The 15,098-nt window shown below is 40.3% G+C and overlaps 1 protein-coding gene across 11 annotated transcripts in view; it reads right to left on the bottom strand.

Moving 5' to 3' along the window:
• Nucleotides 1-15,098, bottom strand: part of LOC124717006 (zinc finger protein 239-like) — a 303,476-nt gene that overhangs the window by 192,051 nt on the left and 96,327 nt on the right. For 10 of the 11 annotated variants that reach the window (XR_007005695.1, XM_047243641.1, XM_047243637.1 and 7 more), the window contains one exon: nucleotides 7,834-7,938. The exons of the other annotated variant lie outside the window; for it this stretch is intronic. Coding sequence is in view for 9 of the 10 variants with exons in the window: in XM_047243641.1 (XP_047099597.1) it covers nucleotides 7,834-7,938 (105 nt within the window). In the remaining variant the exon portion in view is untranslated. The remainder of the gene's footprint in view (nucleotides 1-7,833; nucleotides 7,939-15,098) is intronic. 11 annotated transcript variants of the gene reach the window in all.

Genomic DNA, 15,098 nt, shown 5'->3' on the forward strand with positions numbered 1-15,098 from the left:
TAAAATGTTGACTGGCAATGGCACGGAAAGCGTTTTTGAAGAAAAGAAATTTGTTAACATTGAGTAAAGATTTAAGTGTAAGGCAGTCATTTCTGAAAGTATTTGTATGGAGTGTAGCCATGTATGGAAGTGAAACATGGACGACATATAGTTTGGACAAGAAGAGAATAGAAGCTTTCAAAATGTGGTGCTACAGAAGAATGCTGAAGATTAGATGGGTAGATCACATAACTAACAAGGAGGTATTGAATAGAATGGGGAAAAGAGAAATTTGTGGCACAACCTGACTAGAAGAAGGAATCTGTTGATAGGACATGTTCCGAGGCATCATGGAGGGTAAAAATTCTAGAGGGAGACCAAGACATGAATACAGTAAGCAGATTCAGAGGGATGTAGGTTGCATTATTTACTGGGAGATGAAGAAAGTGGCACAGGATAGAGTAGCATGGAGAGCTGCATCAAACCACTCTCTGGACTGAAGACAACATCAACAACACATATTCTTACTTCTAGTATTCATTCCCTGAAGTGATCTCTTGGTTTGAAAAAGCAGATATATATTATTTAGGGCAAATTTCGTTAAGGAATAAATATACTGGAAAGAAGTAGCTAGTATCCATAATTCTTTGAATATCTCTCTGCTGGATGTTTTTAAGTCCACATCACAATCAATTCATATTACATGCTTTTGGGATTGGAAAACATTAGTTTCACTCAATGGCTTATCCCAAGGTTATTACTATAGACAATAAAAAGTAATGGTTCTAAGCACTAAGTCATATCTGCTAAAAGAACATGGGGCATATCTCTTTAAACACCATACATATACTGACAGGAGAAGTATATGGCACTGGCTTGTGCATCTGTTTGCTACTAAAAGCCCCTTCCCTTCTTACCACATGCCTGAAGATGTCTTCTCAGGGCAACGCATGACATAGCAGCGTGTGCCAAGTAAAAATGGTGAAGCCTGTATGTGAGGGACGTTAATGAACAGGCAAACCGTTACCTGAATCTAGGCAACCACTGTGAAGAATGAAGTGCATTTGTGTTGGGTTGATTGTTTGGTTTAAAAGATGAGAGGAAGGGGCCAAACTCAAAGGTCAACAGTCCCTTGTTCCCAGTTAAATAATTACACAATGGAAAGAAGAAAAGAAAGGAGACATACAGCACAATAACAAGAGAAAGGAAGAACCAGAAGAATGACAGAAGGTCAACCAACATTACTATGGACAAAAACAGGAAAAGAAAACCATAGAGAGAAGCAAGAAACATTTCACCATCATGCAACATTTGCATGCAATAAGGTATGTGGACACCACGTGCTCTATGCCAAAATCTGAAAAATTAGTGGTTGGCCATATGTGAATCTCTGCTTGCTCGTCATCGATTGGCTCATGAATAACATTGACCATTCCTAACCTGTATCTTTACTGGTGACAAGAAATTGTGTCCTTCATCTTCATCTACACCTACAAATCACAGTGAGGTGCATGGCAGAGGGTACATCCCATTGTGCCAGTTATTATGGTTTCTGCCTGTTTGGTTCACATATGGAGCTTGGGGAGAGTGATTGTTTGAATCCCTCTGTGCATGCAGTAATTATTCTAATCTTACCCCCAGAATCCCTACATGAGCGATACATAGAGGATTGTAGTATATTCCTAGGGTCACCATTTAAAGACTGTACTTGAAACTTTGTTAATAGAATTTCTTGGAATAGTTTACATCTATCTTAAAGAGTCTGCCAGTTCAGTATCTCTGAGACACTCTCCTATGGATTAAAATAAAATTAAAAAAAAAACCTGTGACCATTCATGCTTCCCTTCTCTGTATACATCCAATATCCCGTATTAGTCCTATTAGGTTTGGGTCCCACTCACTTGAGCACTGTTCCACAACCAAGCTCTCCATCTATGGATGAGGTGGAGATTCTGGTGTCTGCTGAGGACCTTGATCTCACCGGACCCTCAGACAAAATTGATATAGACCGCTCAGGTAAAAAGTTGGTGGCAGAAGGTGACCCTGAGGCATAAACTGCCCCATTGAACGTTCCATGTCTTCCCAGTCTCACAATGACATCATCCTCCGGTGGAATTGCGGCAGTTTTTTCCACCACCTGGCTGAGCTAAGGCAACTGTTAAGCTTTACATCCGCTTTCTGCATTGCCCTCCAGGAAACCTGGTTCGCAGCAATGTGGACCCCTGCCCTCCGCAGCTATAAGGTATACTACAAGAACTGTGGCAACTGTAATAGGGTGTCAGGTGGCGTTTGCGTTTATGTCCTAAACTCATTATGTAGTGAACCTGTGCCCCTTCAAAACCCTCTTGAAGCTGTGGCTGTCAGAATAAGGATGACACAGGAAATAACTGTCTGCAATCTATATCTTCCTCCAGATGGTGCAGTACCCTTGAATGTATTAGCTGCACTGATTGATCAACTCCTTACACCTTTCCTACTTTTGGGAGATTTTAATGCCCATAACCTCTTGTGGGGTGGCACTGCACTTACTGGCCGAGGCAGAGATGACAAATCTTTACTGTCTCAGTCCGACCTCTGCCTCTTGAATATTGGGGCCGCCACACATTTCAGTGTGGCTCAAGGTAGTTACTCGGCTATTGATTTGTCAATTTGCAGCTCAGGACTACTCCTATCTATTCACTGGAGAGCACATGATGACCTGTATGGTAGTGACCACCTCCTCATCTTCCTGTCACTGCCTCGGTGTCAGGCTCACAGACGCCTGCCCAGATGGGCTTTAAACAAGACAGACTGAGAATCTTTCACCTCTGCTGTCACCGTTGAATCTCCTCCACACAGAAACATCAATGTGATGGTTGAGCAGGTGACTACAACAATCGTTTCTGTGGCAGAAAACATGATCCCTTGCTCTTTAGGGTGCCCCTGGCAAAAGGCATTCCCTTGGTGGTTGCCAAAAGTTGCTGAAGCAATTAAGGAGCGTCAGGGAGCTCTAGAGCGGCATAAGTGGCGACCTTCCCTGGAGCACCTCATTGCCTTTAAATGGCCCCATGCTCGCACTCGCCAGCTTATCAAATGACGGAAACAGGAGTGTTGGTCAAGATATGTCTTGACCATTGGGTGCCATACGTCACCTTCCCAAGTCTGGGCAAAGATCAAACATGTTTTCGGGTACCAGACACCAACAGGTGTTCCTGGTGTTGACATAAATGGTGTGTTATCGACCGACACAAACGCGATTGCTGAGAACTTTGCTGAGCACTATGCTCGAGCTTCTGTGGTGGAGAATTACCCCCCCTAGCCTCTTGCACTCTAAAACAGTGGCTGGAAGGGAAAGTCCTCTCATTTACTACACGCCACAGTGAATCCTATAACACCCCATTTACAGAGTGGGAGCTGCTCAGTGTGCTAGCACATTGCCCTGACACAGCTCCTGGATCAGATCAGATCCACAGACAGATGATTAAACATCTCTCCTCTGACTACAAGGGACATATCATCATCATCTTCCACCGGATCTGGTGCAATGGCATCTTTCCATCACAATGGCAGGAGAGCATCATCATTCTGGTGCTTAAACCCAGTAAAAACCCACTTGATGTGGATAGCTATTGGTCCATCAGCGTCACCAACATTCTTTGTAAGCTGCTGGAACATTTGACGTGTCGGTGGTTGGGTTGGGTCCTGGAGTCACGTGGCCTACTGGCTCCACATCAGGGCAGCTTCCGCCAGGGTCACTCTACCATCTGAACAGCCTTTTCCAGATGCCAACACCTGGTTGCCATCTTTTTTCATTTATGAAAAGCATATGACACAACCTGGCGACATCATGTCCTTGCCACATTATACGAGTGTGGTCTCAGAGGCTCACTTCAATTTTTATCCTGTCGCTTAATAGTTTTTGTGTCCAAGTTGGTGCCTCCCATAGTCCCCCCCCCCCTTTCATTATCCAGGAGAATGGGGTCCCACAGTGCTCTGTATTGAGTCTCTCTCTGTTTTTAGTGGCCATTAATGGTCTAGCAGCAGCTGTAGGTCCTCCCATCTCCACTCTGTTTGCAGATGACTTCTGCATTTCATACTGCTCCACCAGTACTGGTGCTGCTGAGCGGTGCCTACAGGAAGCCATCCACAAGGTGCAGTCATGGGCACTAGACCATGGTTTCCAGTTTTTGGCTGCAAAGTCATGTGTTATGCACTTTTGTCAGCGTCATACCGTTCATCGAGAACCAGAATGATAATCCACTCAATGTAGTGGAGACTTATCGATTCTTAGGACTGGTTTTCGGTGCTCGATTGACTTGGCTTCCCCATCTTTGTCAGCTTAAGCAGAAGTGCTGGCAGCACCTCAGTGCCATCCGCTGCACGAGCAACACCAACTGGGGTGCAGATTGCTGTACGCTGTTGCAGCTCTACAGAGACTATGTTCAATCCCGCCTTGACTATGAGAGTCTGTATTATGGTTTGGTGGCACCCTCAGCATTGCATTTACTCAACCCAGTGCACCACTGTGGCATTTGCCTAGTGACAGGAGCTTTTAGGATGAGTCCGGTGACCAGCATCCTTGTGGAAGCCCGAGTGCCTCCATTGCATGTTAGGCATGCACAACTGCTGGCCAGTTACGTAGCACACATTCATTCATAGTTCTCCTGTGCATCCGAATCACTGTCTCCTTTTCCCACCCACTGTAGTTCATCTCCCATATTGGTGACCCAAATCAGGGCTTCCAATCGCAATTCGTGTCTGATCCCTTCTTTCTGAACTGGAGTTCTTGCCTTTACCACCTATACTTGAGGTCCATTCACGTACACCTCCATGGTGTACACCTAGGCCACAACTTCGCATGAAACTTTCATATGGCCCTAAGGACTCAGTTAACCACATGGCTCTCTGCTGCCACTTCCTCTCAATTCTTGCAATGTACGAAGCGGTTTACACTGACGGTTCGATGGCTGATGCTCACGTTGGCTTTGCGTATGTCCATGGAGGACATATTGAACAGCATCCTTGCTCGATGGCTTCAGGGTTTTCACTGCTGAGCTGGTGGCTATATCTCGTGCTCTTGAGCACATCCATTGATGCACTGGGGAGATGTTTCTTCTGCGTACTGTCTCCTTGAGCAGCCTGCTGACAGGCTGGCCAAACATGCTACTTGGAAACCCCTTATGCAGATCGGCTTCTCTGCAACTGACCTGCGTTCAGTACTATGCTGCAAGGTTTTGCAGCTTTGGGAGGTGGAATGGCATAACCTCAGCCTGCACAACAAACTGCATGCCATTAAGGAGACTATGAATGTGTGGGAGTCCTCCATGTAGGCCTCTCACAGGGACTCTGTGGTTCTCTGCTGGCTCCACATTGGCCACGCTTGGTTGACACATGGCTACCTCCTGCACCGTGATGACCCACCTCAGTGTTGGTGCGGCAGCCGGGTGACAGTGGCCCATATCTTGGTGAACTGTCCATTGGCTGCCCTGTGATGGACTCTTCAGTTACTGGACTTGTTGCCATTAATTTTGGCTGACAACGCCTCATTGGCTAATTTAGTTTTACATTTTATATGCAGTGGTGGGTTTTATCATTCTATACAGGTTTTAGTGCATGTCCTTTGTCCCTTAGTGTTCTCCATTCCAATGCTTTTAGGGTGGATGTTTTCATGTGTCCCAGAGTGGCTGGCTTTTTTTTTTTTTCTTGTAGTTGACCAGCGACGGTCATCTGCTCTCTTGTTTTTACCACTTGATGGTAAAGTAACAGTAATCTACAGTAAAAAATGACAGTTGATAAATAAAGCCGCCACAACTGGAATATCAACATGTAACACTAGGAAATTGTGCAACAACCCAATACATGAGCAGTGGAAGCTGTGAGTATGGACCAGTGATGATAAGTCAAGAGATGATGCAAAAGCTAGATAGTGCTGAAGTGACCATGCCTGAAGTACAAAGACCAGACCACCAAACAGCCAGTTAATGTTACTGATTTTTCAATAGCACTTTATCAGTTAGGATGTTTCACGGCCCAGCCTACATACTTCAGGCATAGTCACATCTGCGCTATCTGGCTCTTGCAGTCATCTGTTGATTTTTCATCACTGGTCCACACTTGCCATTTCCAGTTCTCATCTGCACTGCCTTAACCCGCTAAACATTCAAATGTTGGATGTATCACTTTTTAATCTTCCAATTTAAATGGTTCTAGTAATTCAAATGATATCCGAACTTTGGGAGACCATGTATCTTTAATGACCCAACGTTACATTAATTATATGTATACACTTCAGGATGCAATTAAATCATTGTGTAACCAGTCATAAATGATCCTGTAATAAATGAAATGTTAACAGCTAATGCAGCTATCAGCAGTTTTTTTAGAACATTTTTACAGTTTTCAAAGTTTTTTAAAAAATTTATGTTATGTAACTAAGCTGTGGGTGCCCAAACCATAAAATCATATGTTCCATTTTTAACAACTATTGTGTTAATGAACTTTTTATTGCATTATTTATTTTATTTCAAGGTTCAGTAAACTGTAAATGCAGATTAACCCTTTATTACAATTTTAGAGAGAGAGAGGAGACATAATATGAGGGTTCCCCAGAAAGTAATGCACCGCATTTTTTTTTCTTCAAAAATTCTTTATTGAACATAATAAGAGTTACACACGACTCCATGCCACTCTATGGCCTTCCTCCAGTGCGAAACAAGAGACTGTATGCCCTGTTGGTACCAGTCCTTGTCCTGGTGGCAGAGCCAGTGCTTCACTGTGTGAATTACCTTCTCATCCCTGTGTGAATTACCTTCTCATCCTCAAAATGTTTTCAATAAATGACATACTTTAATGGCCCAAACAACTGAAAGTCTGAGGGCTAGGTTGGAGCTGTAGGGTGCATGGGGTAACACTGTCCAACCCCATTACATGATGCGTTCAGCAGTCTTCAGACTTGTGTGGGGCTGAGCATTAATGTGTTGCACCAAAACATCTCCTGGGTTGCTGTGGCACTGAAGTTGCCAGAAGGGTGCCTTGAGTTTTGTTAATGAGACATATGCATATGCTTCTGAATTAATGGTATCATCTCTTGGCATCACATCAATGAGAATCACACCTTCACAGTCCCAAAACACAGGGATAATGACATTACCAGCAGAAGCAGTTGTATGAATTTTTTTTCTGTGGGGATTGAAAATGGTGCCATTCCATTGACTGTCATTTTGTTATGGGCTCAAAATGGTGAACAACCCAGGTTTCATCACCTGTCACAATTTGGGGCAAAATCAAGACAAATGTTTTTCCTGTGTGATTTGTGATCAGCCAAAATTGGCACACTGTTGTAGATAGTGAAGGAGGATGTATTATTGATGACTAAAGTATCTGTTATGTGTAGCAGTAGTGTTTATTAAAGTTATGGAAAAATACTACAACTTGTGCACCAACCTAATACATTGTCTGCACCTGCCGCCCATTGGAATTTTAGATGTTTCATTTCTTAACCATCCAATTTCAATTGGTTCTGACAATTTGAACATAATCTGAATGTTGGGTGAACATGTGTGTTTAATGCCCCAGAGTTAAATTAGTCATATGAAACAATTAAATCATCACAAAACTGGTCATGTATGATCCAGTAACAAAAAAACTATTTACAGCTACTGTGGCTACCAGAAGTTTTTTTAGATGATTTTAACATTTTTTTAAAAAATAAAATATTTCTATTTCATTAAGAATGATCCCTAAATCTGCAACACACAGAAAGAATACTAACTGTTTGGGATCTCTTTCTTAGAGACCTTGCGCGAATGCACTGTCATGCATCCTGACACACTGAGTGTGTGTAGGGAAATCATCTTACAGGAGAACATGACTCACCTCCCCACTGTCCTTGCTCATTGCCTTCTCCTCTTCTTCCTCATCCTCTGTTTTCTCAATATTTAATGTGCTAGATGTGGGAAAATCTTCTGAAGGTGAATTTTCCTGAAAAAAGTTAATGGAGAATGCCACATAAGCCACAAAATATGCTACAACAAACTTTCAAGTACAATCACAGAAGTAATTCCGCACTTTCATTGCTTTCCATCCACCTAACAAATGCCATTGGGGAAGTGACTACAGCTATTTACATGGAACTGTACAAGCATTATATGGCAAATTTATAGGGTATATTTGGATAAAGAACCGTCATACTAGTGTTTGGGGATGTAGTTCAGAGGCACCCTAGTCCTGTACACTTTGCGAAAATCCAGGCTGTGAAGTAAGTAATCAACCATTGTAAAAAAAGTCTTAAAAGTCCAGTAAAAGTGCTAGGTTATTGTACAACATGCAACCCAGGCAAAGGTGGCTCATGCAAAGCAGTAAGTCAACAAGATGAGATAACATCCTTAAAGGTGTTGCATTTTAGTGCACATTATCTCAAAAACACACTCCACCTACTAAAGTATCATAAAGGAACACTTCCCATGTAATGTAGCATATTAGTACAGTATTAAATGAAAAGTATGATTCCACACATAGTGATGATTGAGTACTATCATGCAATATTTACATGAAGTTATATGTGTGTGTGCAGAAGGCTGAATTGTAACATCTCTTGCCAACTGTATTAATGAAAATTAGTTGATTTAATACAAATAAAATAGTATTCTGCACCAGCCACTTTTTTATTTTGCCACTATGCATTTCGATGGTTCAAACATTCATCTCCAGGTGAAGAACTGTTTATTTAAATAGTGTTAAATACAGATGTATTTGTTCAGCAGCATACAAAGGGCATTGTAGGTTATGCTGCATCTTTTGAGGGGTGTTAGAGCTATAAAAGTCTGATTACTGCTGCCTGCTGTACATCTTTTCCAATGTAAATTATGTTCATGCTTGACAATTGAATGGTGTAAACATAATGTACAGTGGATAGGACATACAACATAACATAATATAACCTACACTGGCCTAGGCCTGCTATCGCAAAAAGAAGTGTGTACTTTGCACTAACACCGGCTATGTAAATGAACATTTCTTCACCTGAAGATGATGGTGTGAACCATTGAAATGCGTAGTAGCAGAATAAACAAGTAATTGATGCAGAACACTGTTTTATTTGTATTTGTCAAGAGTCGCAGACCTCATAATGCTGTCCTTTATGGACAAAATATTCATTAGTTGACTTAGGATGAAATTAAACCAATTCTGAAAAGTTAAAGAAGGTATTGTGCTACAACTCAAAAGTACATCGAACATATTGTAAACATAATTCCAGCTTATCCTTTGTGGAGTTAAAATGCAGAAAAGTAACAGTAATTGCCATGGAGCCAGTTGTAAGGGTACAGGATTCATGTTAGAAACTAAATTTATACTACAATTGTAAAGCAATAATAATGAAGACTATGTTACTGATGTACATTTAATTAAATTTTGGTATGAAAACTGATATTTCAGTATACTACCTGCATTAGAGACATTGTAATGATCTGTCAAGTTAAATTTCATAATCAGTTTTGTGAAACGATACAAATTTCAATTGTAAAATCAATTACGTTCTATTTAAGTGTTCTATTTAAGTAATGCATAATGTGACTTTGTAATTACTGGAACTTACATAACCAGCAATAACAGTAACCAAATTGAGTTAGTATTGCCACAGTTTTAGCACCAGTCTTACACCACTTTCTAGGCATTATCTATGTTGTGATGCAATAAGCATATCTTAAAAGTATTCTGTGCATTTCAACTATGTTAATTTTTGGTGAACTTGTCATATGGGCTGACATTCCATAAACCTAACCCACATTATATAAAATGGAGGAACTGCAATAAACCTAAGTTACACAACTCAATCGTATCATCGACAATCAGCAAGTTAAGCCACAACAGGTGGTTAAGTTTTAACGACATGTTTGATAATGACTGAACACAGACCAAAATCCAGTGAAATAATATATTCCAGATTAGAAGATTACTTATTAGCAAATGTTTGTTGCAGGCAATGCCATAAAGGTAGTGATGTGGCAATTTGTTGGTATACACACTACAGCAAAAAGGAATTTCTCTTCTTGAACACCACACCACAGAAGTATCAATCAGAATGATGAGTGTTGTGCTCCTCAGTGATGCGATAGTCATCCACTGGAAATACAACAGCTCTATATGAAATGCAAAGTGTATCAAAACACAGGCATAAAATCTGTTTGCACTTTTTCATCATATGAGTGCCACCATTTTTACTTTTATTTATTAATATCTTTTTGAAGTGCACTAAATGATAACTCTGCATCCCAGATTAGAGCATGAGGGCTTGGTTGATGATAGAAATGTTAGCACAAGAATGTGTCTGTGACCACAAAACTAGATGAAAAGAAAAAAAATAGATAAATAAAATAAAACAAAACAAAGTGTAGCTATGGAATGGTTATTTCCAAAACAAATATTGTGATTTAAGTGCATAGAGTTTGTGAAGATCCTATTTTGTCACATGTCAAGATATTTGCTGTTATCTACAATATTTGAGAGTAAGTATACGGAACTGCTTAATCACAATGACTACATTGCAGCTACCTATGGTTTTGCTGAGGTAGAATTTCAGATTAATCCTTGCCTGCTGACAATGTTTTGAATAGTCTGACCATTGTGTTGTGTGCGATTACTTAGTGTAGCAGTTGAATGGAGCGAGTCAAGTCCTAAAAGTTCAGCCCGAACATCTGAACTGGGTGGTCAGGTCGAGATTACCTGTGAGCAGGAACTGTTCAGTTGATGTTGCTAAGCCATTTGTAATACAATTATTTGCAAGGTGTTTGTTCATTTTAGAGTTTCAGTTTGAGAAGATCAATGTCATATAATGGCATGTGAAGTCTTAATTAACAGTGAACATTAAAAGTGTTTGCTCAGAATCATATTTTTGACGAAAAATCATACTGTTCATGATCCGCTAACAATAACTGCTCTTCACCATACCCATCATGGTCCATTTCCTTAATTTATCAATCTCTGGAATATCTGTATCTTTAATTAATTGAGTTGTGGGAGGCAGCGGTATCATCAGAGTGTAGCACTCACCCAAAGGTCATGCTGTAAGGTCACCTCTGACTCTTTGAGATGTGTTTTGGGAGACTGCTGCTAGGCTGTATAACTGTTTGTACAATCGCAACTTTAAATAATGTTTCAGCTGTGGTGTTTAATCTGAAGCCTACTTGATGCCACTCTTCCCTTAGCGTATTCTCTGCAAACTGCTACAATTTACATCCACTTCACATGTCTGCTGTTGTCTCCATCTAAAATTTTCACTCCTCGCAGTCCCCTCTAGCATCAAACTGATGACTCATTGATGCCTCAGGATATGTCCTATCAACTAATCACTTCCTTTAATCTGGTTGTGCCATTAAGCTCTTTTCTCCCCATATACATTTAGTACCACTTCTTTATCCCATAGAGCTACACAATCTTCAGCATTCTTCTGTAGCACTAAATTTCAGAGGCTTCTATTCTCTTTCAATCTGAACTATTCACTGACCATGTTTCATTTCCATATAACACAACATTCTGCGCTAACACTCTCAAAAAAGACTTCTCTGCATCTTATAGGCCTTGTCTTCCTCCAGCATTAGTTATCTTCTTCACCAAATGGAAAAACTGTTCCACAACTCTTTAGTGTATAATTTCTTGAACTAACTTGGTCAACATCATCTCCATTACCCTAGCTTCACTATTGTTGATGATCATCTTACAGTCTCTTTTCAAAATACTTCATCTCATCTAATCTTCCAAGCTATCTCATTTTCGCATTTTTCACTGCTTAGTACTGCAATCCAGATTCTGTACAGTTTGTCAATGACTTTTTGTTCCTCAGATTTTACCCTCAGCAACTTCAGAGTTTCACAATGCATTTAAATCTACATTGTCAAAAATGTTTTTCTAAACCTACAAATGTTGTAACAGTAAGATAGCTCACAAAACAATCTTATTCAGCTGGGAATCCTACAGCTGTTAACACATTCTCTGCCATTATGTTGTGGACAAACAGATTTTCTTGATAAATGTAATATTTTGTCCTGATTTGTGGGGAACTTCTTCAGGGATAGTGCAAAACATGATCACCTCAGTTCAATGTACACAGTACGTTTATCAAGAAATCCACGTGACCAGGGCATATTAGTATCGAAAATTCTAATAATTCACTTGATAGCTATTTTGTATACTTCCACTAACACCTACTGCAACAATTAAGAAACCCTTGAATCAGTAGATTAAACTTTAACTGTGCTTTAAAGCTTTACATAATGGAGTACCAAAAAACAAATACTGAACAATGGAAACTACAGGCTAGAGTATCGACAATGTAAGAAAAGATAGACTGCTGCTCACTGAAAAGTTGACATGTTCAGATGCAGAGAGGCACAACGAAAAGACACTTACATATTAGCATTCAGCCAAAGGCTTCCTCAGAAAAGAAAACACACACAAGCAAGCACACCTCATGTACACATCATGACTGCCATCTGGAGATGGCAGCCATGTGCGCATGAGTTGTGCTTGAACTTTGGTGTGCCCGTTTGTGTGTGTGTGTGTGTGTGTGTGTGTGTGTGTGTGTGTGTGTGTGTGAGTGTGTGTGTGTTTTTCTTTTCTGACAAATGCCTTGACTGAAATTTAATGTGTAAATGGTTTTACCATTGCATCTGTCTGCAACTCAACCTGTCATCTTTACAGTGAGTAGCAATCTATCATTTCCTTACATTGTTGATGAAAGAGCATAAGCTTTCATTTTTGTTTCCATCTTTCAGGAAGCAAACTACAGCAATAGGATATGTTAATTACCAATTTTTTTCTATGAAGACAAGCTGATTAGTAGCATGTATTAGCACTGAATTGTGTATTTGTCAGTTTTTCATTACCTATTATGCTCCTTCTTAATTACCAATACTGAATGTAAACCCTGTGTACTGTAAAGCGCACACCTGGAAACAAAAAGGTTTTGAGACTGAATCAATGTTGGATCACGGCTTTTCTCATCTGCCTTTAACTAGTAATCATCTCTCAATGACGTACAGATTTGCCAGAAATGACATGTGGTTCATTCTCTTTCCCCAGTTGGATTATTGGGCTAGGTTAGGGGAACACAAGCTGCTAAAGTGGTGTCCAATTGAAATACTTATGTTTGGTCACTGAGCCACACGAAGTTATAAGTTACATTGCAGTGAGCAACAATGAAACTGTACTAAATCAAAACAACACGAACATAAGATTTGTACTAGGTGCATGGACACACATCTTAACCATTAACCATTACAGTGAGTGAGTGCCCCCTCCCCCAACTTGGCCCCTGCCCTCACACACACACACACACACACACACACACACACACACACACACACACACACAAGTAATTTCCAATTAAATAGGAAACTGCTAACATTCATGATATATAGGACCCAGAAGGGTGAAAGCTTACAAGGTGCATCAGACCAGCCTCTGAACTGGAGATACCAATGACACATCTGGCCAGTTAACAAGGAGATTATAGCCCTCAATGTTTGATCCATTTTTTGCAATTTTTAAAAACTAAAAACTAATGCTATCTCCACGTCAAACATCTTGCAGGAAGTAACTCATTTGAAGTTCATAATTACAGTAAGTAGTAAATTTGCTTAACCCTCCTAATACCATGGGGTCTATAATGACCCCAGGCCATAATTTTCTGTAAAATATACCTTATTTCCTATTCCTAAAAATTATGAAAAATTTGGACTTTTCCTGAATTAAGTAATGGGTTCATTATGTTGTTGTTGTTGTTGTGGTCTTCAGTCCTGAGACTGGTTTGATGCAGCTCTCCATGCTACTCTATCCTGTGCAAGCTTTTTCATCTCCCAGTACCTACTGCAACCTACATCCTTCTGAATCTGCTTAGTGTATTCATCTCTTGGTCTCCCTCTACGATTTTTACCCTCCACGCTGCCCTCCAATACTAAATTGGTGATCCCTTGCTGCCTCAGAACATGTCCTACCAACCGATCCCTTCTTCTGGTCAAGTTGTGCCACAAACTTCTCTTCTCCCCAATCCTATTCAATACTTCCTCATTAGTTATGTGATCTAACCATCTAATCTTTAGCATTCTTCTGTAGCACCACATTTCAAAAGCTTCTATTCTCTTCCTGTCCAAACTATTTATCGTCCATGTTTCACTTCCATACATGGCTACACTCCATACGAATACTTTCAGAAATGACTTCCTGACACTTAAATCAATACTGGATGTTAACAAATTTCTCTTCTTCAGAAACGCTTTCCTTGCCATTGCCAGCCTACATTTTATATCCTCTCTACTTCGACCATCATCAGTTATTTTGCTCCCCAAATAGCAAAACTCCTTTACTACTTTAAGTGCCTCATTTCCTAATCTAATTCCCTCAGCATCACCCGACTTAATTAGACTACATTCCATTATCCTTGTTTTGCTTTTGCTGATGTTCATCTTATATCCTCCTTTCAAGACACTGTCCATTCCATTCAACTGCTCTTCCAAGTCCATTGCTGTCTCTGACAGAATTACAATGTCATCGGCGAACCTCAAAGTTTTTATTTCTTCTCCATGAATTTTAATACCTACTCCGAATTTTTCTTTTGTTTCCTTTACTGCTTGCTCAATATACAGATTGAACAACATCGAGGAGAGGCTACAACCCTGTCTTACTCCCTTCCCAACCACTGCTTCCCTTTCATGTCCCTCGACTCTTATAACTGCCATCTGGTTTCTGTACAAATTGTAAATAGCCTTTCGCTCCCTGTATTTTACCCCTGCCACCTTTAGAATTTGAAAGAGAGTATTCCAGTCAACATTGTCAAAAGCTTTCTCTAAGTCTACAAATGCTAGAAATGTAGGTTTGCCTTTCCTTAATCTTTCTTCTAAGATAAGTCGTAAGGTCAGTATTGCCTCACGTGTTCCAGTGTTTCTACGGAATCCAAACTGATCTTCCCCGAGGTTGGCTTCTACTTGTTTTTCCATTCGTCTGTAAAGAATTCGTGTTAGTATTTTGCAGCTGTGACTTATTAAGCTGATAGTTCGGTAATTTTCACATCTGTCAACACCTGCTTTCTTTGGGATTGGAATTATTATATTCTTCTTGAAGTCTGAGGGTATTTCGCCTGTTTCATA

Source organism: Schistocerca piceifrons, chromosome 9, assembly GCF_021461385.2.
Source record: "Schistocerca piceifrons isolate TAMUIC-IGC-003096 chromosome 9, iqSchPice1.1, whole genome shotgun sequence".
Lineage (NCBI taxonomy): Eukaryota > Metazoa > Arthropoda > Insecta > Orthoptera > Acrididae > Schistocerca > Schistocerca piceifrons.